Source organism: Anomaloglossus baeobatrachus, chromosome 2 (assembly GCF_048569485.1).
Source record: "Anomaloglossus baeobatrachus isolate aAnoBae1 chromosome 2, aAnoBae1.hap1, whole genome shotgun sequence".
Taxonomy (NCBI): Eukaryota; Metazoa; Chordata; class Amphibia; order Anura; family Aromobatidae; genus Anomaloglossus; species Anomaloglossus baeobatrachus.
The window spans coordinates 14,211,757-14,238,387 of NC_134354.1; the positions used below are offsets into that span (position 1 = coordinate 14,211,757).

General features: G+C 45.7%; 1 protein-coding gene across 2 annotated transcripts in view; it reads right to left on the minus strand.

The window, feature by feature from the left end:
• The window catches only part of LSAMP (limbic system associated membrane protein), a 984,979-nt gene that overhangs the window by 22,482 nt on the left and 935,866 nt on the right, over window positions 1-26,631 (minus strand). The window contains exon 7 of one of the 2 annotated variants that reach the window (XM_075334897.1): window positions 26,158-26,193. The exons of the other annotated variant lie outside the window; for it this stretch is intronic. Within the exon in view, the coding sequence (XP_075191012.1) occupies window positions 26,158-26,193 (36 nt within the window). The remainder of the gene's footprint in view (window positions 1-26,157; window positions 26,194-26,631) is intronic. 2 annotated transcript variants of the gene reach the window in all.

A 26,631-nucleotide genomic window follows, 5' to 3' on the forward strand; every position in this document is an offset into this window, starting at 1 on the left:
AGACCGTGACGGAGAAAAGACCGTGACAGAGGAAAGACCATGACAGAGGAAAGACAGTGACAGAGGAAAGACCGTGACGGAGGAAAGACAGTGACAGAGGAAAGACCATGACAGAGGAAAGACCGTGACTGAGAAAAGACCGTGACAGAGGAAAGACAGTGACAGAGGAAAGACAGTGACAGAGGAAAGACAGTGACAGAGGAAAGACCGTGACGGAGGAAAGACAGTGACAGAGGAAAGACCGTGACGGAGAAAAGACAGTGACAGAGGAAAGACAGTGACAGAGGAAAGACTGTGACGGAGAAAAGACCGTGACAGAGGAAAGACAGTGACAGAGGAAAGACTGTGACAGAGGAAAGACCATGACAGAGGAAAGACAGTGACAGAGGAAAGACCGTGACAGAGGAAAGACCGTGACGGAGAAAAGACCGTGACAGAGGAAAGACCATGACAGAGGAAAGACAGTGACAGAGGAAAGACCGTGACGGAGGAAAGACCGTGACAGAGGAAAGACAGTGACAGAGGAAAGACAGTGACAGAGGAAAGACAGTGACAGAGGAAAGACCGTGACGGAGGAAAGACAGTGAAAGAGGAAAGACCGTGACGGAGGAAAGACAGTGACGGAGGAAAGACCGTGACGGAGGAAAGACCGTGACGGAGGAAAGACCGTGACAGAGGAAAGACCGTGACGGAGGAAAGACCGTGACAGAGGAAAGACCGTGACGGAGGAAAGACCGTGACGGAGGAAAGACCGTGACAGAGGAAAGACAGTGACAGAGGAAAGACCGTGACGGAGGAAAGACAGTGACGGAGGAAAGACCGTGACGGAGGAAAGACCGTGACGGAGGAAAGACCGTGACAGAGGAAAGACCGTGACGGAGGAAAGACCGTGACGGAGGAAAGACCGTGACGGAGGAAAGACCGTGACGGAGGAAAGACCGTGACGGAGGAAAGACAGTGACAGAGGAAAGACCGTGACGGAGGAAAGACAGTGAAAGAGGAAAGACAGTGACAGAGGAAAGACAGTGACAGAGGAAAGACAGTGACGGAGGAAAGACAGTGACGGAGGAAAGACAGTGAAAGAGGAAAGACAGTGAAAGAGGAAAGACCGTGACGGAGGAAAGACAGTGAAAGAGGAAAGACAGTGACAGAGGAAAGACAGTGACGGAGGAAAGACCGTGACGGAGGAAAGACAGTGACGGAGGAAAGACAGTGACGGAGGAAAGACAGTGACAGAGGAAAGACAGTGACGGAGGAAAGACCGTGACGGAGGAAAGACCGTGACGGAGGAAAGACCGTGACGGAGGAAAGACCGTGACAGAGGAAAGACCGTGACGGAGGAAAGACCGTGACAGAGGAAAGACCGTGACGGAGGAAAGACCGTGACGGAGGAAAGACCGTGACGGAGGAAAGACAGTGACAGAGGAAAGACCGTGACGGAGGAAAGACAGTGACGGAGGAAAGACCGTGACGGAGGAAAGACCGTGACGGAGGAAAGACCGTGACAGAGGAAAGACCGTGACGGAGGAAAGACCGTGACGGAGGAAAGACCGTGACGGAGGAAAGACCGTGACGGAGGAAAGACCGTGACGGAGGAAAGACAGTGACAGAGGAAAGACCGTGACGGAGGAAAGACAGTGAAAGAGGAAAGACAGTGACAGAGGAAAGACAGTGACAGAGGAAAGACAGTGACGGAGGAAAGACAGTGACGGAGGAAAGACAGTGAAAGAGGAAAGACAGTGAAAGAGGAAAGACCGTGACGGAGGAAAGACAGTGAAAGAGGAAAGACAGTGACAGAGGAAAGACAGTGACGGAGGAAAGACCGTGACGGAGGAAAGACAGTGACGGAGGAAAGACAGTGACGGAGGAAAGACAGTGACGGAGGAAAGACAGTGACGGAGGAAAGACCGTGACGGAGGAAAGACCGTGACGGAGGAAAGACCGTGACGGAGGAAAGACCGTGACAGAGGAAAGACCGTGACGGAGGAAAGACCGTGACAGAGGAAAGACCGTGACGGAGGAAAGACCGTGACGGAGGAAAGACCGTGACAGAGGAAAGACAGTGACAGAGGAAAGACCGTGACGGAGGAAAGACAGTGACGGAGGAAAGACCGTGACGGAGGAAAGACCGTGACGGAGGAAAGACCGTGACAGAGGAAAGACCGTGACGGAGGAAAGACCGTGACGGAGGAAAGACCGTGACGGAGGAAAGACCGTGACGGAGGAAAGACCGTGACGGAGGAAAGACAGTGACAGAGGAAAGACCGTGACGGAGGAAAGACAGTGAAAGAGGAAAGACAGTGACAGAGGAAAGACAGTGACAGAGGAAAGACAGTGACGGAGGAAAGACAGTGACGGAGGAAAGACAGTGAAAGAGGAAAGACAGTGAAAGAGGAAAGACCGTGACGGAGGAAAGACAGTGAAAGAGGAAAGACAGTGACGGAGGAAAGACCGTGACGGAGGAAAGACAGTGACGGAGGAAAGACAGTGACGGAGGAAAGACAGTGACGGAGGAAAGACCGTGACGGAGGAAAGACAGTGACACTTGTACAGAAGTTTTGTTACAAATGTATCCAGTGCAGACAATGCTCTCTCAGCTGGATGCAGCGTCTCAGCAGCACCAATCTCTCCATCATTGTTACAATGTATCAGCAGGGAGAACATGTACCGATCCGGGGACTATGTTGTGCTGGATACAATTGTAGCAAACCTTGAGCTGGAAGAAGAATAAGGGAATGTTCAGATGTGAAATGACGTTTTCCTGCAGCAGCAAAGTGAATGAGATTTCTGAATTCTCCAGCACTTGCTGATTTTTTTTTTCTTGTGATTTGAAGCATCAGCGTTACTCGAATCTGCAGTGTTAATTCTTTCAGTGTTTTTGCAGCATTTTTCATCCTATCTAATGAATCGGAAGAAAAAAATTCAAATAAAAATGCATTAAAAATACAGCAAAACAAAAAATGCCATGTGTGAACATGCCCTATACAGCCTCACAACGTAGACAGAAATGTTCCCATTCACTGACTGTAAGCATATTTAAAAACCATAAAAAAAGGAAATCTGGGCGGCACGGTGGTTAGCACTGCAGTCTTGTGGTGGCTCAGTGGTTAGCACTGCAGTCTTGTGGTGGCTCAGTGGTTAGCACTGCAGTCTTGTGTTGGCTCAGTGGTTAGCACTGCAGTCTTGCCGCGCTGGGGTCCTGGGTTCAAATCCCACCAAGGACACCATCTGCAAGGAGTTTGTATGTTCTCCCCGTGTTTGCGTGGGTTTCCTCCCACACTCCAAAGACATTCAGATAGGGACTCTAGATTGTGAGCCCCAATGGGGACAGTGTTGACAATGTATGTAAAGCGCTGTGGAATTAACAGCGCTATATAAATGAATACAATTATTATTATTATTATTATTATTATTATTATTATTATTAACTCTTCCTTCTACAATTGTGTCACTTTCTCTGCTGAGCTGCACCTTCTATTCTATATAACCTACCGCAGTCTGATGGAAAATTACTGCCATCTAGTGGCCATTTATGTGCATTACAGGCACAGAAAAGGAAAACCCAGTGTGCGGCCAATGTGATCAGTCAATTGTGGAGAACAGAAGAGGAAAAGATTTGTGACATTTCAAAAAGTTTTATTATAGAATTGGTTGATAAATTGGGGTCTTCGTTTGCTGCTTTTGCACGGTCTCTAAATACCCCAATATAGCAGAATGGCTTGTGAAGCTCCAGTATCAACAAGGGTTTACAACAATGGTATTAAGAAAAAAAAAACAACTAAAAACATTCATCTACTCAAGGAAGCAGCTCCTTTGTAAGTCAATGTCTGTCCCTTTAAGGAGTCAAGTTACAAGTTATGTCTAAGGATCAGACATTGACTAAAAAGTTGTGAGATGATTTTCTTTCCTTTTGGGAAATAGCTAATTTGCATGTTTTTCCCATAGATCATTGCCAGCAGGAATAGATGCACAGCTGGTCTCGTTAAAGGGGTTGTATGGTTTTGGGTTACAAATTTGCAGTGACTCTGTGCACTCACTGTCAGGATTCTCCGGTGCTGGTGCCATGTGACTGCATGTAAACAATACACATACTTCCGACCACATTCCAACTAGACGTCTCGTAATGTCTAGACTGCATGTAAACAATACACATACTTCCGACCACATTCCAACTAGACGTCTCTTAATATCTAGACTGCATGTAAACAATACACATACTTCCGACCACATTCCAACTAGACGTCTCTTAATGTCTAGACTGCATGTAGACAATATACTGTTCGTACTTCCGACCACATTTCGACTTGACATTTAGACACATCAAGACGGCATGCGACTGCATATATACAATATACTATACATACTTCTGACCACATCCAACTAGAGATCTAGACACGTCTAGTCAGCATGTGACTGCATATTTTCAAATCGCTTACTTGAGGTCATGTTCCCACCAGCTCCTGATCCTGGCACCGTAGAATCCTGACAGTACGCACACTGCATGCTGTAAGGATTCACATAGAGTGACTGCAGACTTGTACCGCAAGGCCAAACAAAACCATTAAAGGGAACCTGTCACCAGATTTTTACCTATTACACTAAAAGTCTCCCCTTCTGCAGCTCCTGGGCTGCGTTCTATGAAGGGGCACCTTGGCCCTGACTCCCCTTCCAGACCCCAAAAATAACTTTATAAAACTTGGCCCTTAGGTATGCTAATTACCTGTGTAGGCCAGATGGGCGGGCTAATTTTCTGCTCCTGTTCCCCCCTCCTGCCGCTGATCGCCGTCCTCCTTCCTTAATTGACAGGATGACGCCCTCCGTCATCCTCCTCATCGCATTTTCAAATCTCGCGCCTGTGCAGTTAGGTCGGCTCGCGCAGGCGCAGTTCACTCTGCCATATCGCGGCCAGAGCAGAAAACATAGCTGCCCTAGCTCTTGTCAGTGAGCTAAATGCGCAGGCGCGAGATTATGGGCGGGTACGAGCATGGCGCAGGTGAGGTCTGCGTTGTGCATGACCTCACTAGCGCCATGCTTGTACCCGCCCATAATCTCGCGCCTGCGCATTTAGCTTACCGGAGCGAGCGAGGGCAGCTGTTTTCTGCTCTGGCCGCAATATGGCAGAGCGAACTGCGCCTGCGCGAGCCGACCTAACTGCACAGGCGCGAGATTTGAAAATGCGATGAGGAGGATGACGGAGGGCGTCATCCTGTCAATTAAGGAAGGAGGACGTCGATCAGCGACAGGAGGGGGGGAAAGAGCAGAAAATGAGCCCACCCATCTGGCCAACACAGGTAATAGGCATACCTCAGGGCCAAGTATTATAAAATTAATTTTGGGGTCTGGAAGGGGAGTCAGGGCCAAGGTGAACCTTCATAGAATCCAGCCCAGGAGCTGCAGAAGGGGAGACTTTTAGTTTAATAGGTACAAATCTGGTGACAGGTTCCCTTAAAGAATGAGCAAAGCCATCCAGGTGGGAGGTTTGTGATTTATTGTCTCCGCTATGACCCTTGAATTAGCTCCTTGCTTCCTATTGGATAATAAGGCAGTTCCTCGGGGGCGGAGTCCTGCACAAGTTTGAGGACTGGGAAGGAGATATAATAAAATAATACATTATGCCGCCCCCACAGTCACCGGACTAACCTAAGACTGGCACAGAGGACCGAGGAGCTGCAAAAAAGGCATAGCTGTAGAATGTTTTATTTTTTAACCCCTTGTCTCCCGGCTTTGAGTTCAGGAGAGAACACCGAGTATAATAAACGGCTCATATTGAATTTGCCTGAAATGAATTTCGGGAGATTGTCTCATCTCTAATTATATTATAAAGCATTCCATATCGCTATATACACCAGTGCGCCCCTCCCCCGCCCCTGCAGATGCTGCACTGACACTTCCATCACTTTGACTGAATAGTGAATTATGATGAAAGTCTTTTTTTTTCCAGCCGATGGCAGATACAAAGAATAGACAGACGAGGAGAGCGCCGGGGGTCTCGGCTCTGTCTAAAGGGGCAGCAATAATGTAAATGGGATCTGTCATTAAGGCACATCATTAAATGTTTACGGGGGATGCGCATCCGTAGTATCCGGGGCTGGTGCCTCCTCCACCAGGCAATGTGTGGGTAATCCATTACTCACGACGCTAATGATAAGGACACATGGGGTCCACTGTCCCCCCGGGCACTGAGATTGTACAGGTGTCCTGGTGGGATAAGGGACTGGAACGTTAGGAAACAATAGCTGCAACTTCTTCTCCGAGAATCCAGAAATATCAATGATAATCTTCCGTAAGTGTGGGGGAGGGAAAAATGCGCATCCAGATCTCCCCCAAACTCTGAGTCCTGGTTCCTTGGGGGATTTTGGACCCTAAAGGGAATTTAGGGGTTATAAGGATCAGGACCACCAACTATTCTCAGAATGAAGGGGCTGGTTCAGTGCTGCGCGCAGTGTTTATTTGATCATTTTTGTCATTGACCCCTCTTTCGTTGATTTACTAATTAAAGGGGTTCTCCACTTCGGACAGTCCCTACTTGTTAGAAGGGTCTCATGACAATAAACTGATTAGAAAGATCCTCCTGCTGGGACCTCCAGAGATCGGCTGTAGGGAATCCTGGTGGCAAGTGTTGGATTTACCATGCAGCTCCCCTACTGGAGAACTGAGGTATTGCATAGAGTCCATGCAAATCAATGACTTGATTCCTGGATTCATCAGTCACTCGGGATATACAAATCTGTATTGCTCAACAGAAGACGCACTGTCAGCTCACTGTGGTGTCCGGTCCCCTCTGATCATACTTTACAGACAGGGAGGAGGAGGAAAGAGGAGCAGAGCGGGAAGAAAAGCAGAAGACACACAAATTTAATTCTGAGCTTTCTAACAAGTCCTTTACCTCATCCCAAAGCTGGATTCACATCTACACTGATCAGTACAGCTCTATAATTTCCTCCATGTTCCTTCTGCTTCTATTTTTATGCTAAAATATGGGGTTGGTCACTAAGTGAGCACAGGCAAGAAGGATCGCATATTTTTTTTTGTTTGAGGAGGGAGTAAGGATGTGGGCCATAATCATAAGAAGGGTCCAGAATAGCGAACATTATTATAGGAAGGGGCCAGAATGGGAGACATTATTAAAGGATTGGGCTAGGATAGGAGACATTCTTAAAAAATGAGGGCCAGGTTGGGGGACATTATTAAATAAAGGGCCCAGAGTGGGGGTCATAATTACAAGAAGGTGCTCAGAATTGGAACATTATGACATAAATGGTTCAGGATGGGGGACAATATTAAATTATTAGGCGACGAGGATGGATAATATTACAGAACAGGGAACATTACTATAGGAAGGGACAAGGATGGGGGGCATTATTACAGAAAAGGGCTCTGGATGAGCACATTACTACATGAAGGGACCAGGATGAGGGACATCATTAAAGGATGGGTCCAGGATGGGGGACAATATTACAGAACAAGGAAACATTACTACAGGAAGGGACCAGAATGGGGGGGCATTATTTAACAGGTCAGGATAGAAGACAATGTTACAGGATGAGGACAATTATATTACAAGAAGGAGCTCAGGATGGGGAACATTATTAAATGAAGGGCCCAGGATGGGGGACATTATTAAAAGATTAGGCCAGGGCAGCTGACAGCATTACAGATCAAGGACCATTATTATAAGGAGGGACTCAGGATGGGAACATTATTACATGAAGAGCCCATGATGGAGGACATTATTACAGTACAGGAAGTGCCCAGAATGGGGGGGGGGCAATATTACAGGAAGTGCCCAGAATGGGGGACATTATTACAGGAAGGGCCCAGAATTGGGGACATTATTACAGGAAGGGACCATGATGGGGGACACTATTACAGAACAGTGAATATTACTATAGGAAAGGACCTGACAGTATTACAGATCGGGGAACATTATTACGGGAAGGGACTCAGGATGGGAAAATTATTACATGAAGATCCCATGATGGGAGACATTATTACAGAACAGGAAACATTATCACAGGAAGGAACCAGAATGGGGGGGACAATATTACAGGAAGTGCCCAGAATGGGGGACATTATTATAGGAAGGGACCAGAATGGGGGACATTATTACAGGAAGGGCCCAGAATTGGGGACATTATTACAGGAAGGGCCCATGATGGAGGACATTATTACAGAACAGGAAACATTACCACAGGAAGGAACCAGAAAGGCGGGACAATATTACAGGAAGTGCCCAGAATGGGGTACATTATTACTGGAAGGGACCAGAATGGGGGACATTATTACAGGAAGGGACCAGAATGGGGGACATTATTACAGGAAGGGCCCAGAATTGGGGACATTATTACAGGAAGGGACCATGATGGGGGGCACTATTACAGAACAGGGAATATTACTATAGGAAAGGACCTGACAGTATTACAGATCGGGGAACATTATTACGGGAAGGGACTCAGGATGGGAAAATTATTACATGAAGAGCCCATGATGGGGGACATTATTACAGAACAGGAAACATTTCCACACGTAGGAACCAGAATGGGGGACATTATTACAGGAAGGGACCAGAATGGGGGACATTATTACAGGAAGGGCCCAGAATTGGGGACATTATTACAGGAAGGGCCCAGAATTGGGGACATTATTACAGGAAGGGCCCAGAATTGGGGACATTATTACAGGAAGGGCCCATGATGGAGGACATTATTACAGAACAGGAAACATTACCACAGGAATGAACCAGAATGGGGGGACAATATTACAGGAAGTGCCCAGAATGGGGGACATTATTGCAGGAAGGGACCAGAATGGGGGACATTATTACAGGAAGGGACCAGAATGGGGGACATTATTACAGGAAGGGCCCAGAATGGGGGACATTATTGCAGGAAGGGACCAGAATGGGGGACATTATTACAGGAAGGGCCCAGAATTGGGGACATTATTACAGGAAGGGCCCATGATGGGGGACACTATTACAGAACAGGGAATATTACAACAGGAAAGGACCTGACAATATTACAGCTCAGGGAACATTATTAGGGGAAGGGACTCAGGATGGGAAAATTATTACATGAAGAGCCCATGATGGGGGACATTATTACAGAACAGGAAACATTACTACAGGAAGATATCAGAATGCAGGACATTAGTACAGGAAGGGGCTTAGGATGGGAACATTACTACATGAAGGGCGAAAGATGGGGGACTTTATGAAAGGATTGTGATTATTACGGAATGGAAACATTACTAGAGGAAGGGACTAGAATGCAGGATATTATTAAAGAGGTCAGGATAAGAGACAATATTGCAGGATAAGGACAAATATTACAGGATAGAGGACATTACTATAGGAGCTAAAAGTTCTCACCAATGTACTGTTTGGGGGCCCCTGACCAAATTTTGCACCAGGGCCCATAGCACTCTAGTTGTGGCATTGGCTTTGTATGATGGGTATGTAAATTATAGCAGCAAGGCTACACCTTGCCAGAGTCAAATGCTAGTTAAGAGAGAAAACCTTCAGAGGGGAAAACTGGTGAAAAAAATCAGTATACAAGTCACATAATGGCCAGAGATAGTGTTATTCCTCATGCACATCTTTATTCCGGAAAATTACTTCTCTGAGGTCTGAGATCAAGATCTTAGCTTTCTGTGTGGATCACAGCGCACCAAGTGGTCAGACCTGGTATTACAAGTAAAGCTTATCCTCACCAAACGTTATAGGGGTTTGTGGAGGACACAAAGTGCACTGCTTTGCATCGGGATTGCAGATCTGGAACAAGCAATCAAATTATCACACGTTCAAGGTTGAAAGTTAATAAAGTTTTTTTTTTTTTAAATATAATTTTGCATTAAATAAAGAAAATAAAATAAGTGTATTTGATATCGTCATATCCATACAAGTCTGATCTATGAAATTATAAAATTATTTCATACTTATGGTAAATAGCGAACACTCGAACTGTCAATGTTTGTCCCTTCTCATTCTCCCCAAAAATCGAAAAAAAGAGTTCAAAAAAGGAAATATTCCACAAAATGGTACCAATAAAAGTTTCAACGTATCACAAAGAACAGACTCTCACACAGCTGCATTCACGGGAAAATAAAAAAAAACCAGCGTCACAAAACAAATGTTTATTACAAAGTTCTGAACTTTATTAGCGCAAAAAAATATTTAAAAAAAAATGCGATACAAGTTTGGTTTCCCCATAATTGTACTGACCTGGAGAATGATACTGAGAGGTCATTTATACTACATAATGAATGCTTAAAAAATAAAAAACCATGGTGAAATTGTGTTTTTTTTAATTTCAATTTATCAGGATTTGTTGCAGTGCGGTAAAGTGAATTATATTATTAAAAACTGCAAATCGTCCAGCAAAAATGAAGCAAAAAATAACGATGTCGATGGAAAAATGAAAAAACTTATGACTCTGGGAAGAAGGGGAGTAAAAAATGACGGAGCGAAAACTAAAATTGTTCTTGGAGAGAAGGGGTTAAAGACAAATATTCAAACCGGATACAACTTTCTTCTATCTTTTTTTCTTCTTTTTTTTTTAAGTGTTTTTTCTTTAATAAAGTTGTGTAAATACAAGAAAAAGTGGCCAAAAACGGAAACAAAATGTCACTCCTTCCCATTACTCGATTTTGGATTTTTCCAGGTGCCGGTGTTTATGGTCATTATAGTAATGGATAATAATCTCTATTTCTTCCCAGAAAAGGCGAATCCTTTCCTTGCACCGCGACATATTTGTTCTCCTTCTATTGGCAAAAACACAGGGATCAAACCTCCGCTAATCACATTTCATTGCCTGATGCAATACACCAAGAAACCTGCAATACTTCATTCGTCCTGTAGGGGAGCTGTATGGAATTTGAATGCTTGCTGCTAGATTCCACCATAGATCACAGACAATAAACACCCTGTGATCAGATTATAGATGAAAAATGGAGACAAACTCTTTAAAAAAGGTAAAAAGTACGCAATTTTTGCCTGTATTTTATCATCATTGATCGATTGAGTATACCTTCTTTTTTTTTGTTAAATCTGCTTAATTGGCCTTTTTATTTAGTGCACATTTTTAGGCATACAAAGGGGGGGGGGTGTCACACAAGATAATAATGCAGTGCTGGTTTAAGACCCGCCCATGAGGAATCCTCGGAGCCAAACTCATTTAGTAAAGACAAATAAATACTGCGACTAAATAGGAAGGTCCAAACAGTCCTTTTTATACAGTGATAATTTTTGGGCACACAGGGGGCATGGCATGCAAGATAATAATGCACAGCAGGCTTAAGATTCACCCCTGAAAAATCCTTGGAGCCAAAGCCCCTTAGTAAAAACATAAATAATGAGAATAAATAAAAAGGCCTATAGTGTCCTTTTTATTCAGTGATAATTTTTGGACACACAGGGGGCATGGCATGCAAGATAATAATTCAAAGCAGGCTTAAGACTCACCCCTCAAAAATCCTTTTGGCCAAGGCCCCTTAGTAAAAAAATAAATATTAAGAATAAATAAAAAGGCCCATACTGTCCTTTTTATTTAGGGCTAATTTTTAGGCATAGAGGGGCATTTCACACAAAATAATGCAGAGCAGACTTGAGACCCCCTCCTTAGGAATCCTTGAAGCCAAACTCCCCTAGTAAAGACCATAAACATTGCCACTAAATAAAAAGGCCAAAACTGTTATTTTTATTTATTGCTAATTTTTGAGCACACAAGTGGAGTGGCACACAAGATAATAATGCAGAGAAGACTTAAGACCTGCCCCTAAGGAATCCTTTAGGAAAGACCATAAATATTGCCACTAAATAAAAAGGCCCAAAATGTACTTTTTATTTAGTGATAATTTTTGGGCACATGTGGGCATAGCAAAGAAGATAATAATGCAGAGCAGGCTTAAGACCCACCCAGGAAGAATCCTTGGAGCAGAAGTCCCTGAGTATAGAACATAAAAATTGCCAAAAAATTAAAAGGCACAAACTGTCCTTTTTTATTTAGTGCTAATTTTTGGGCACACAAGATAATTCAGAGCAGACTTAAGACCTGCTCCTGAAGAACCCTTGGAGCCAAACTCTTTTAGTAAATAACATAAATATTGCCACTAAATAGAAACGCCCAAACTATAATTTTTATTTAGTGATCATTTTTGGGCACAAATCGGGTGTGACAAACAAGATAATAATGCAGAGCTGAGAAATTTTAGTAGCCAAACTACCTTAGCAAAGACCATAAATAATGCCAATAAATAAAAAGGCACAAACTGTCTATTTTATTTAGTGTTAATTTTTGGACATGTATGGGGCATGGCATACAAAACAATAATGTAGAGCAGGCTTAAGACCCGCTCACGAGGAATCCTTGGTGCCAAACTCACTTACTAAAGACCATAAACATTGCGACTAACTAAAAAGACCCAAACTGTCCTGTTTATTTAGTGCTAATTTTTGGGCAGAGGGAGTATTACACACAAAATAATGCAGAGCAGGCTTAAGACCCACCCATGAGGAATCCTTGGAGCCAAACTCCATTAATGAAGACTATAAACATTGCAACTAAATAAAAGGGGCCAAACTGTCCTTTTTATTTAATGCTAATTTTTGGGCACACAAGATAGTAATGCAGAGCAGATGTAAGACTCACCCCTAAGGAATCCTTGGAGCCAAACTCCCTTAGTAAAGACCATTAATATTTCCACTAAATAAAAAGGCATAAACTCTTCTTTTTATTTAGTGCTAATTTTTGGGCACACAGGAGGCATGGCACACAAGATAACAATGCAGAACAGGCTTAACACGAGCCCCTGAGGAAATCTTGGAGCCAAACTCCTTTAGAAAAATTCATAATGACACTAAATAAAAAGTCCCACACTGTCCTTTTTAGTTAATGATAATTTTTGGGCACACAGGGGGAGTGGCACACAAGATAATAATGCAGAGAAGACTTAAGACCTGCCCCTAAGGAATCCTTTAGGAAAGACCATAAATATTGCCACTAAATAAAAAGGCCCAAAATGTACTTTTTATTTAGTGATAATTTTTGGGCACATGTGGGCATAGCAAACAAGATAATAATGCAGAGCAGACTTAAGACCCACCCAGGAAGAATCCTTGTAGCAGAAGTCCCTTAGTAAAGAACATAAAAATTGCCAAAAAATTAAAAGGCACAAACTGTCCTTTTTATTTAGCGCTAATTTTTGGGCACACAAGATAATTGAGAGCAGACTTAAGACCCGCCCCTGAAGAATCCTTGGAGCCAAATTCCTTTAGTAAATAACATAAATATTGCCACTAAATAGAAACGCCCAAACTATATTTTTTATTTAGTGATAATTTTTGGGCACAAATGGGGTGTGGCAAACAAGATAATAATGCAGAGCTGAGAAATTCTAGGAGCCAAACTACCTTTGCAAAGACCATAAATAATGCCAATAAATAAAAAGGCACAAACTGTCTATTATTTAGTGTTAATTTTTGGACATGCAGGGGGCATGGCATACAAGAGAACAATGTAGAGCAGGCTTAAGACCCGCCCATGAGGAATCCTTGTTGCCCAACTCACTTAGTAAAGACCATAAACATTGCGACTAAGTAAAAAGACCCAAACTGTCCTTTTTATTTAGTGCTAATTTTTGGGCAGAGGGAGCATTGCAAACAAAATAATGCAGAGCAGGCTTAAGACCCGCCCATGAGGAATCTTTGGAGCTAAACTCCCTTAGTGAAGACTATAAACATTGCAACTAAATAAAAAGGACCAAACTGTCCTTTTTGTTTAGTGCTAATTTTTGGGCACACAAGATAATAATGCAGAGTAGACGTAAGACTCGCCCCTAAGGAATCCTTGGAGCCAAACTCCCTTAGTAAAGACCATTAATATTCCCATTAAATAAAAAGGCACAAACTGTTCTTTTTATTTAGTGCTAATTTTTGGGCATGCAGTGGCACACAAGATAACAATGCAGAGCAGGTTTATCGTGAGCCCCTGAGGAATTCTTGGAGCCAAAGTCCCTCTGTAAAGATCATATATATTGACATTAAATAAAAAGGCCCAAACTGTCCTTTTTATTTAGTGATAATTTTTGGGCACACAGGGGGAGTGGCACACAAAATAATAATGCACAGTAGGCTTAAGACCTGCCCCTAAAGAATTCGTGGAGCCAAACTCCTTTAGTAAAGATCATAAATACTGACACTAAATAAAAAGGCCTACACTGTCCTTTTTATTTAGTGATAATTTTTGGGCACACAGGGGGAGTGGCACACAAAATAATAATGCACAGTAGGCTTAAGACCTGCCCCTAAAGAATTCGTGGAGCCAAACTCCTTTAGTAAATTTCATAAATACTGACACTAAATAAAAAGGCCAACACTGTCCTTTTTATTTAGTGATAATTTTTGGGCACACAGGTGGAGTGGCACACTAGATAATAATGCAGAGAAGGCTTAAAACACAACCTGAAGAATCCTTTAGTAAAGACCATAAATATTGCCACTAAATAAAAAGACCCAAACTATCCATTTTATTTAGTGATAATTTTTGGGCACACAGGGGGTGTGGCACACAAGATAATAATGTAGAGCAAGCATACGACCCGCACCTAAGGAATCATTGGAGCCAAACTCCCTTAGTAAAGACCTTAAATATTGCCACTAAATAAAAAGGCCCAAAATGTACTTTTTATTTAGTGATAATTTTTGGGCACATGTGGGCATAGCAAACAAGATAATAATGCAGAGCAGACTTAAGACCCACCCAGGAAGAATCCTTGGAGCAGAAGTCCCTTAATAAAGAACATAAAAATTGCCAAAAAATTAAAAGGCACAAACTGTCCTTTTTATTTAGCGCTAATTTTTGGGCACACAAGATAATTGAGAGCAGACTTAAGACTCGCCCCTGAAGAATCCTTGGAGCCAAATTCCTTTAGTAAATAACATAAATATTGCCACTAAATAGAAACGCCCAAACTATAATTTTTATTTAGTGATAATTTTTGGGCACAAATGGGGTGTGGCAAACAAGATAATAATGCAGAGCTGAGAAATTCTAGGAGCCAAACTACCTTTGCAAAGACCATAAATAATGCCAATAAATAAAAAGGCACAAACTGTCTATTATTTAGTGTTAATTTTTGGACATGCAGGGGGCATGGCATACAAGAGAACAATGTAGAGCAGGCTTAAGACCCGCCCATGAGGAATCCTTGTTGCCCAACTCACTTAGTAAAGACCATAAACATTGCGACTAAGTAAAAAGACCCAAACTGTCCTTTTTATTTAGTGCTAATTTTTGGGCAGAGGGAGCATTGCAAACAAAATAATGCAGAGCAGGCTTAAGACCCGCCCATGAGGAATCTTTGGAGCTAAACTCCCTTAGTGAAGACTATAAACATTGCAACTAAATAAAAAGGACCAAACTGTCCTTTTTGTTTAGTGCTAATTTTTGGGCACACAAGATAATAATGCAGAGTAGACGTAAGACTCGCCCCTAAGGAATCCTTAGAGCCAAACTCCCTTAGTAAAGACCATTAATATTCCCATTAAATAAAAAGGCACAAACTGTTCTTTTTATTTAGTGCTAATTTTTGGGCATGCAGTGGCACACAAGATAACAATGCAGAGCAGGTTTATCGTGAGCCCCTGAGGAATTCTTGGAGCCAAAGTCCCTCTGTAAAGATCATATATATTGACATTAAATAAAAAGGCCCAAACTGTCCTTTTTATTTAGTGATAATTTTTGGGCACACAGGGGGAGTGGCACACAAAATAATAATGCACAGTAGGCTTAAGACCTGCCCCTAAAGAATTTGTGGAGCCAAACTCCTTTAGTAAAGATCATAAATACTGACACTAAATAAAAAGGCCTACACTGTCCTTTTTATTTAGTGATAATTTTTGGGCACACAGGTGGAGTGGCACACTAGATAATAATGCAGAGAAGGCTTAAAACACAACCTGAAGAATCCTTTAGTAAAGACCATAAATATTGCCACTAAATAAAAAGACCCAAACTATCCATTTTATTTAGTGATAATTTTTGGGCACACAGGGGGTGTGGCACACAAGATAATAATGTAGAGCAAGCATACGACCCGCACCTAAGGAATCATTGGAGCCAAACTCCCTTAGTAAAGACCTTAAATATTGCCACTAAATAAAAAGGCAGAAATTGTCCTTTTTATTTAGTGCTAATTTTTGGGCACACAGGGGGTGTGGTATACAAGAATATAATGCAGAGCAGGCTTAAGACCCAGCCCTGAGAAATTCTTGTAGCTAAAGTCACTTAGTAAATACTATAAATATTACCACTAAATAAAAAGGCCAAATCTGGCCTTTTTATTTAGTGATAATTTTTGGACACAGGGGAGGAGTGGCACACAAGATTATAATGCAGAGCAGGGTTAACACAAGCCCCTGAGGAAATATTGGAGCCAAACTCCTTTAGTAAATTTCATAAATATTGATACTAAATAAAAAGGCCCAAACTGTCCTTTTTATTTAGTGATAATTTTTGGGCACACAGGGGGAGTGGCACACAAAATAATAATGTAGAGCAGGCTTCAGACCTGCCCCTAAGGAATCCTTGGAGCCAAACTCCTTTGGTAAAAATCCTAAATATTGACACTAAATAAAAAGGCCCACACTGTCCTTTGTATTTAGTGATAATTTTTGGGCATATGGGGTACACAAGACAATAATGCAGAGCAGTCTTAAGACCCAGCCGGAGAAATTCTTGGAGCCAAACTCTTTTAATAAAGGCCATAAATATTGCGACTAAATAGAAAGGCACAAACTGTCCTTTTCATTTAGTGCTAATTTTTGGGCACAGAGGGGGCATGGTGCACAAAAAAATAATGCAGAGCAGGATTAAGACCCGCCCCTGAGGCATTCTTGGAGCCAAACTCCTTTAGTAAAGACTATAAATATTGATATTAAATAAAAAGGCCCACACTGTCCTTTTTATTTAGTGCTAATTTTTGAGCACAAGGGGCACACAAGATGACAACGCAGAGCAGGACCCACCTCTGAGGAATTCTTGTAGCTTAAGTCTCTTAGCAAATACTGTAAGTATAAATAAAAAGGCCCAAACTGTGCTTTTTATTTAGTGCTAATTTTTGGGCACACAGGGGGCATGACACACAAGTTAATAATGCAGAGCAGGCTTAAGACCCACCCTTGAGGAATTCTTGGAGCCAAACTGCCTTAGTAAAGTAGTAAAGACCATAAATATTAACACTAAATAAAAAGACACAAACTCTCCTTTCTTTTTAGTGCTAATTTTTGGGCACATCGGGGCACACATGATATCTGAATGTTCAGGAAATTAGCAGGGATTTTAAAAAGTGCAAAAACTGTCCATTATTAATGTGGTGACAGGTCCTCAATAAAGAAGCATAACACAAATCGTAAATGATAATCTTTTTGAATATAATGTCCTGCAGAAAGGATTCCGAATGTGACATCAGCGACTCTTTATGCGCAGTATCCCCTAATTGGGGCCCTAATGCATTTCTTCATGCCAGCGACTCGCATCCCCCCCTTCCAACGCTCCAGAGGAATAAATAACCTAAAATGTGACAGATTTAAAGTGACACCGCCAGTGATACTTGTCTGCAACTGGTGGTGGGAGACGCAGCATCACAGAGGGCGACTAGGAATTAGTGTCAGCGTCACTTTAAGAAACTGACACTTTTGTAATTGATACAATGTATACTGTTCCGTTCTGTAATCTGCAGACTGATATTTCTATATTCGCAGTCCTGCCTCGCCCCCTCCCGCGCTGCTCGCCGGGATGCTTAGCGCTGGCACTTATGGAAATGGCTGCAATTTACTCCTCATTTGTAAATAAATAAATCTAAATGAAAACAAATGAGTGGAGGGACGAGAAGGGGGCAAGCGGAGAAGCGGGGAGCGGGCGAGCGTAGAGGTGGGGAGAGGGCGAGCGTAGAGGCGGGGAGCGGGCGAGCATAGAGGCGGGGAGCGGGCGAGCATAGAGGCGGGGAGCGGGCGAGCGTAGAGGCGGGGGGCGGGCGAGCGTAGAGGCGGGGAGCGGGCGAGCGGAGAGGCGGGGAGCGGGCGAGCATAGAGGCGGGGAGCGGGCGAGCGTAGAGGCGGGGAGCGGGCGAGCGTAGAGGCGGGGGGCGGGCGAGCGTAGAGGCGGGGAGCGGGCGAGCGGAGAGGCGGGGAGCGGGCGAGCATAGAGGCGGGGAGCGGGCGAGCGTAGAGGCGGGGGGCGGGCGAGCGGAGAGGCGGGGAGCGGGCGAGCGGAGAGGCGGGGAGCGGGCAAGCGGAGAGGCGGGGAGCGGGCGAGCGTAGAGGCGGGGAGCGGGCGAGTGTAGAGGCGGGGGGCGGGCGAGCGTAGAGGCGGGGGGCGGGCGAGCGGAGAGGCGGGGAGCGGGCGAGCATAGAGGCGGGGAGTGGGCGAGCGTAGAGGCGGGGGGCGGGCGAGCGTAGAGGCGGGGAGCGGGCGAGCGGAGAGGCGGGGAGCGGGCGAGCATAGAGGCGGGGAGCGGGCGAGCGTAGAGGCGGGGGCGGGCGAGCGTAGAGACGGGGAGCGGGCGAGCGGAGAGGCGGGGAGCGGGCGAGCGTAGAGGCGGGGAGCGGAGAGCGGCTTTCTCAGCATTTTTCGTGTGATGCTTCCCTAATCGTCCGCTCGCCCCAGCCAGTGTAAAGCTGATGATTACTGTCAGGAGGAAATTGAACGCTGTAATATCTTTTTCTGGCTGCTTTTCTTCATGTCACAATTGTAAAGTCTTTAGAAGAGAGGAGACTTATTCCAGACCCTCGGCGGCCATTACTCTAATGATAGAGGTCTGAGGATGGCGGCGTGGATCGCATTAGCTTCCATTAAGGTGCAAATGACATTAGTTTACATTAATGTGAAGATGGAATTATACTGATCGGCCCCTGCATCTCTGCAGCAGCCCCCCCCCATTCTCTAATCACCTCCACTGTAAAGAGGATATGGAGCCGGGGTAGACCGCGGATCTCCAGATTCCTTAAGTAACTGCAATTCCTGTTATTGTCCCAGTCTATTAGAGCGGCGGAGTCTTTACTGTTCGGCCTTTATATGACTATGGCGCGACGCTCCTTGTATATTGTCTGCAGCAAAATGAGCTCCGGGGGCACAAAAAAACCAATCATTTATAAGAGAAGCGAAACTTTCAACCTCGGTTCATACTTTAAAACCTATTTACCATGAAATCCCATCGTGTTAACCCTTTATCCCCCACACTGCGCTGCAGCAGAGCTTGTGCGCTGCAACCATTGAGCGAGAATTAGGAAACAAGGTGACTTTGGCCACTGCCCTAATTGACTTATATTCTTTTGCTCCAGTCACCTCCAGAGCTGCATTAAAAAATTCTGCCCCCTTATAAGTCAATGGCAGTATACAAGTAAAGTACGACCCCAATCATTCCAGTGTAAAAGTAAGGCTACGTTCACACTGTGACTAAAAACTACAAAGTCTTGTATTAAAGATAAATTTCAATTTATTGTGCAAAAAAAACAAAGACTAGTAAAAACATTTTAAGGTGCGCCCATTGTGCCCGAACCTGTGTCCTCTGCCAAAATCTGGCACTGGGCTACATACAACCCATATGACCTGCATCATAACCAGTGGAGCCATGTGTATCACCACATGAGGAGGCTTCCTCAGGGTTCCGTGTGTATCACCACAGGAGGTGGCTTCCTCAGGGACTCGTGTGTATCACCACAGGAGGTGGCTTCCTCAGGGACCCATGTGTATCACCACAGGAGGTGGCTTCCTCAGGGACCCATGTGTATCACCACAGGAGGTAGCTTCCTCAGGGTCCCATGTGTTCCACCACAGGAGGTGGCTTCCTCAGGGACCCATGTGTATCACCACAGGAGGTGGCTTCCTCAGGGACCCGTGTGTATCACCACAGGAGGTAGCTTCCTCAGGGACCCATGTGTATCACTACAGGAGGTGGCTTCCTCAGGGAACCGTGTGTATCACCACAGGAGGTAGCTTCCTCAGGGACCCATGTGTATCACCACAGGAGGTAGCTTCCTCAGGGAACCGTGTGTATCACCACAGGAGGTAGCTTCCTCAGGGACCCGTGTGTATCACCACAGGAGGTAGCTTCCTCAGGGACCCATGTGTATCACTACAGGAGGTGGCTTCCTCAGGGAACCGTGTGTATCACCACAGGAGGTAGCTTCCTCAGGGACCCATGTGTATCACCACAGGAGGTGGCTTACTCAAGGTCCCATGTGTATCACCACAGGAGGTGGCTTCCTCAGGGTCCCATGTGTATCACCACAGGAGGTGGCTTCCTCAGGGACCCGAGTGTATCTCCACAGGAGGTAGCTTCCTCAGGACTCCATGTGTATTGATACAGTAGATGGCTTCTTTCAGGACCCTATGTGTAGTCATTATAGACTCCCGTGCTGTGTCCCTAAATGCCCACGTCATAGGCTGCTCCAGGGGTCCAGGACCATGGACAGCGGTGATCACCCTCCATGAGAACGTCTGTAGACTACAAGCTTTCTACACTAGTGAGATGGAAATGGCGCCATGGTGGTTAGATGATTTGTGATCGGCCTCGTGTGTTAGTAAGAAAACCATCTACTGATCTACTGCTACGAGAGGATCTACTGCAGAGAAGAAGGACAAGCCTGGGTCACCCTCCAAATCCCGAAACGTGAGTAACAGCGCTCCACCAACTAAGTCTAAGTCCTAAGTACAACTGAAGACTTTCCAAGATGCTCTGTGTAATGGCTGCTCTATCGGTCACAGCTCTCCATTCCCACCCAGAGTTGCATTCACATCCAGAGCCGCATTCACATCCAGAGCCGCATTCACACCCAGAGCCGCATTCACATCCAGAGCCGCATTCCCACCCAGAGCCGCATTCACATCCAGACCTGCATTCACACCCAGAGCTGCATTCACACCCAGAGCCGCATTCCCACCCAGAGCCGCATTCACACCCAGAGACTGCATTCACACCCAGAGCCCACATTCACACCCAGAGCCCGCATTCACACCCAGAGCCCGCATTCACACCCAGAGCCCGCATTCACGCCCAGAGCCCGCATTCACGCCCAGAGCCCGCATTCACGCCCAGAGCCTGCATTCACGCCCAGAGCCCGCATTCACGCCCAGAGCCCGCATTCACGCCCAGAGCCTGCATTCACGCCCAGAGCTGCATTCACGCCCAGAGCCTGCATTCACGCCCAGAGCCCGCATTCACACCCAGAGACTGCATTCACACCCAGAGCCCGCATTCACACCCAGAGCCCGCATTCACACCCAGAGCCCGCATTCACATCCAGAGCTGCATTCACACCCAGAGGGCGCATTCACACCCAGAGCTGCATTCACACCCAGAGCCCGCATTCATACCCAGAGCCCGCATTCACACCCAGAGGGCGCATTCACACCCAGAGCCCGCATTCACACCCAGAGTCTGCATTCACACCCAGAGCCTGCATTCACGCCCAGTGCCTGCATTCACACCCAGAGCCTGCATTCACACCCAGAGCTGCATTCACACCCAGAGCTGCATTCACACCCAGAGCCTGCATTCACGCCCAGAGCCTGCATTCACACCCAGAGCCTGCATTCACACCCAGAGCTGCATTCACACCCAGAGCTGCATTCACACCCAGAGCCGCATTGACACCCAGAGCCGGCATTCACACCCAGAGCCCGCATTCACACCCAGAGCCCGCATTCACACCCAGAGCCCGCATTCACGCCCAGAGCCCGCATTCACACCCAGAGCCCGCATTCACACCCAGAGCCCGCATTCACACCCAGAGCCCGCATTCACACCCAGAGCCCTCATTCACACCCAGAGCCCGCATTCACACCCAGAGCCCGCACTCACACCCAGAGCCCGCATTCACACCCAGAGCCTGCATTCACATCCAGAGCCCGCATTCACACCCAGAGCCCGCATTCACACCCAGAGCCCGCATTCACACCCAGAGCCCGCATTCACACCCAGAGCCCGCATTCACACCCAGAGCCCGCACTCACACCCAGAGCCTGCATTCACACCCAGAGCCCGCATTCACACCCAGAGCCCGCATTCACACCAAGAGCCTGCATTCACACCCAGAGCCCGCATTCACACCCAGAGCCTGCATTCACACCCAGAGCCTGCATTCACACCCAGAGCCTGCATTCACACCCAGAGCCCGCACTCACACCCAGAGCCCGCATTCACACCCAGAGCCTGCATTCACACCCAGAGCTGCATTCACACCCAGAGCCTGCATTCACACCCAGAGCTGCATTCACACCCAGAGCTGCATTCACACCCAGAGCCGCATTGACACCCAGAGCCGGCATTCACACCCAGAGCCCGCATTCACACCCAGAGCCCGCATTCACACCCAGAGCCCGCATTCACACCCAGAGCCCGCATTCACACCCAGAGCCCGCACTCACACCCAGACCCCGCATTCACACCCAGAGCCTGCATTCACACCCAGAGCTGCATTCACACCCAGAGCCCACATTCACACCCAGAGCCCACATTCACACACAGAGCTGCATTCACACCCAGAGCTGCATTCACATTCAGAGCCCGCATTCACACCCAGAGCCCACATTCACACACAGAGCCCGCATTCACACCCAGAGCCTGCATTCACACCCAGAGCCTGCATTCACACCCAGAGCTGCATTCACACCCAGAGCTGCATTCACACCCAGAGCCTGCATTCACACCCAGAGTTGCATTCACACCCAGAGCTGCATTCACACCCAGAGCCTGCATTCACACCCAGAGCTGCATTCACACCCAGAGCTGCATTCACATTTTTGCATTTTCATAGGTGACATTTAAATCAAAGCTCCAGAGCTCCAATTTAAAATCTGTTGTTATCCCCAAGATTCCCACAGATGGTACATTGTGACGCAGCTCTGCTGTGATTGTGCATCTCATAGAAGTGGATGGGATCCATGACAGTCATGCATCTCTATGTAATATCTCTGCTTGCTGTAGATCCATCATGTGCTGACTTTATCTCGGGGACTCGTCTAATCTGATGAATGTCCTCTGTCTTCTGATGACCTCCAGGGGCAGTGGCCTCTCACCAGCTAATTAAGCTTTAGAATTAACGAGCTGACGCCTCCCGTTTTATTGCAGTGACTGCAGGTCGTTTACTGCGCTGCACACATTTCATTATTCTCTCTGATCCGCTGCTGAATTATTCAGGATGGGCTCCTGTTATTTGCACATTTGCTCTGGATGACGCAGGACCCCTGATAAATGACCATGCGTCCTGTGCCCTGACGTTATGTATTCCCTCCGTAGCTCTCCACATTCGCTCTAGAGTCTGGGGGCATCTCGTGATCTTAAGATTCATGTCCACCATCTAAATAGAGCCTTAATTCTCCGCTGATTCATTTTATAATATATCTCCATTAAGGTTGGAGCTTAGATTTTCTGATACAGAGCTCCAAATCTCCTGCACAGGCAAAGATATGTAGCAGAATACAGACTACCTGCAGCCACCACTAGAGGGAGCTCACTGCATAGGCTTTACCCGATTTCAATCGCCTGCCCATAGGCTGTTACTACCTGCAGCCACCACTAGAGGGAGCTCACGGCATAGGCTTTACCCGATTTCAATCGCCTGCCCATAGGCTGTTACTATCTGCAGCCACCACTAGAGGGAGCTCACTGCATAGGCTTTACCCGATTTCAATCGCCTGCCCATAGGCTGTTACTACCTGCAGCCACCACTAGAGGGAGCTCACGGCATAGGCTTTACCCGATTTCAATCGCCTGCCCATAGGCTGTTACTATCTGCAGCCACCACTAGAGGGAGCTCACTGCATAGGCATTAACTGATTTCAATCGCCTGCCTATAGGCTGTTACTACCTGCAGCCACCACTAGAGGGAGCTCACGGCATAGGCTTTACCCGATTTCAATCGCCTGCCCATAGGCTGTTACTATCTGCAGCCACCACTAGAGGGAGCTCACTGCATAGGCATTAACTGATTTCAATCGCCTGCCTATAGGCTGTTACTACCTGCAGCCACCACTAGAGGGAGCTCACGGCATAGGCTTTACCCGATTTCAATCGCCTGCCCATAGGCTGTTACTATCTGCAGCCACCACTAGAGGGAGCTCACTGCATAGGCATTAACCGATTTCAATCGCCTGCCCATAGGCTGTTACTACCTGCAGCCACCACTAGAGGGAGCTCACTGCATAGGCATTAACTGATTTTAATCGCCTGCCCATAGGCTGTTACTATCTGCAGCCACCACTAGAGGGAGCTCACTGCATAGGCTTTACCCGATTTCAATCGCCTGCCCATAGGCTGTTACTATCTGCAGCCACCACTAGAGGGAGCTCACAGCATAGGCATTAACCGATTTCAATCGCCTGCCCATAGGCTGTTACTACCTGCAGCCACCACTAGAGGGAGCTCACTGCATAGGTATTAACCGATTTTAATCGCCTGCCCATAGGCTGTTACTATCTGCAGCCACCACTAGAGGGAGCTCACTGCATAGGCATTAACCGATTTTAATCGCCTGCCCATAGGTTGTTACTATCTGCAGCCACCACTAGAGGAAGCTCACTGCATAGGCGTTGACCGATTTCACCAATCTCCTGCCCATAGGCTCAGTTAGGTGTACAAAACAAACAAACTGAGGTTTCCTTACCCTCCCCAGGTCCAGTGATGGGTCTCCACTGCACAATGATTGACTGCAGTGCTGTCATCGTGATGTCATGGCTGCCGTCAAACAACAAAGACTGTGGAAGGTAATTAAAACTGTATCTTTACACTTAATTCACCCTATACACAGAAGATTGATGAAACCCATGTAATGAGCGCCATCTAGTGGTGGCTGCAGGTCGTCTGTATTCTGCCACATAACTTTGCATGTGTGGGGGATTTGGAGCACAGTACCAGAAAAACTAACTGAATCTCTCACCAGCTTTTTGCTATGTAATCAAAGAGTAGAATGATGTAGGGGCTGAGACCCTGATTCCAGTGATGTGGATGTGTCACTTGCTCGTCTGCTTGCTGTCAGTTTCATCCAATCCTTGTTTTCTCTGCAGATCTAGCAGAGCTTGAAATGCTGAGCCTTGTATAACACTGCCTGCACCACTGATAAGAAGCTTTCTGTGTACACTGTGCATAGGCAGAAAGCTGTATTCTATGCTTTGGATCTAGTTTAGATCTATAGTAGGACTTTTATGTGTTAGATCTTTTAGTAGATCCCTAGATCTTCTATGCTTTGGATCTACAGCAGATTTATAGTAGGTCTTTTATGCTTTGGATCTATAGTAGATCACTAATAAATATTCTAAGCTTTGAATCTATAGCAGATCTATAGTAGGTCTTTTATGCTTTGAATCTATAGTAGATCCTTCTATAGTAGATCCCTAGTAGATCTTCTATGCTTTGGTCTTTTATGATCTTTTAGTAGATCCATAGTAGATCTTCTATGCTTTGATCTTTTATGCTTTAGATCTTTTAGTAGATCCCCAGTATATCTTCTATGCTGATCGTTTAGCAGATCTTCTAAGCTTTGAATGTACAGCAGCTCTATAGTAGGTCTTTTATGCTTTGGATCTATAGTAGATCCCTAGTAGATCTTCTATGGTTTGGATCTTCACCAGATCTATAGTAGGTCTTTTATGCTTTCAATCTATAGTAGATCTTCTATGCTTTGGTCTCTTATGATCTTTTAGTAGATCCATAGTAGATCTTCTATGCTTTGGTCTTTTATGCTTTAGATCTTTTCGTAGATCCCTAGTAGATCTTCTATGCTTTGGATCTACAGCAGATCTATAGTAGGGCTTTTATGCTTTAGATCTTTTAGTAGATCCCTAGTATATCTTCTATGCTTTAGTCATTTTGATACAATCCTTGTTTTCTCTGCAGATCTAGCAGAGCTCGAAATGCTGCGCCTTGTATAACACTGCCTGCACCACTGATAAGAAGCTTTCTTTGTACTCTGTGCATAGGCAGAAAGCTGTCTTCTATGCTTTGGATCTACAGCCGATCTATAGTAGGTCTTTTATGCTTTGGATCTATAGTAGATCTTCTATGCTTTGGTCTTTTATGCTTTAGATCTTTTAGCAGATCCATAGTAGATCTGTTTTGGATGATGACCCAGGCGTTGTCTCAGTGCATACACATCATACTGACCTGCGGCTGGGATGGGTTTTGTGGGAATGACACGTTCTGGGGAAATAAAAGAAATAATAAACAAAAGCAACAAAAATAAAAGGCGACAAGACAAGGGATCGGTGTGTGACGCCCAGCAGCGACGTAAGTGTAATCATGGGGGAAACGTTACTTATCGCCAGACCGAGCTAGTATGGAAGCCGCCAGAGATGTACGGTATTCGGTTATCTACCGGGTGGGCAGGAAACCAGCACGTGGCTACTGTAGACTTCTATGGTTAAGTCCATGAGTGGGATGTTAGAATGTAAAACAAATACTTCAATATTTCTATGGCTCTGTCCCTATGATAACACTTCTTGCTCTCCTGCGCTTTTGTCACAGAGACAATTCAGCTACAAAACAATCAAATCCTTATGTTCTTTCAATGCCTTTTTTGATGTCAAAAGTTTAGCAAAAGTTTACTAAGAGAGTGCGCAAAGAAGTGTTGTCATAGGG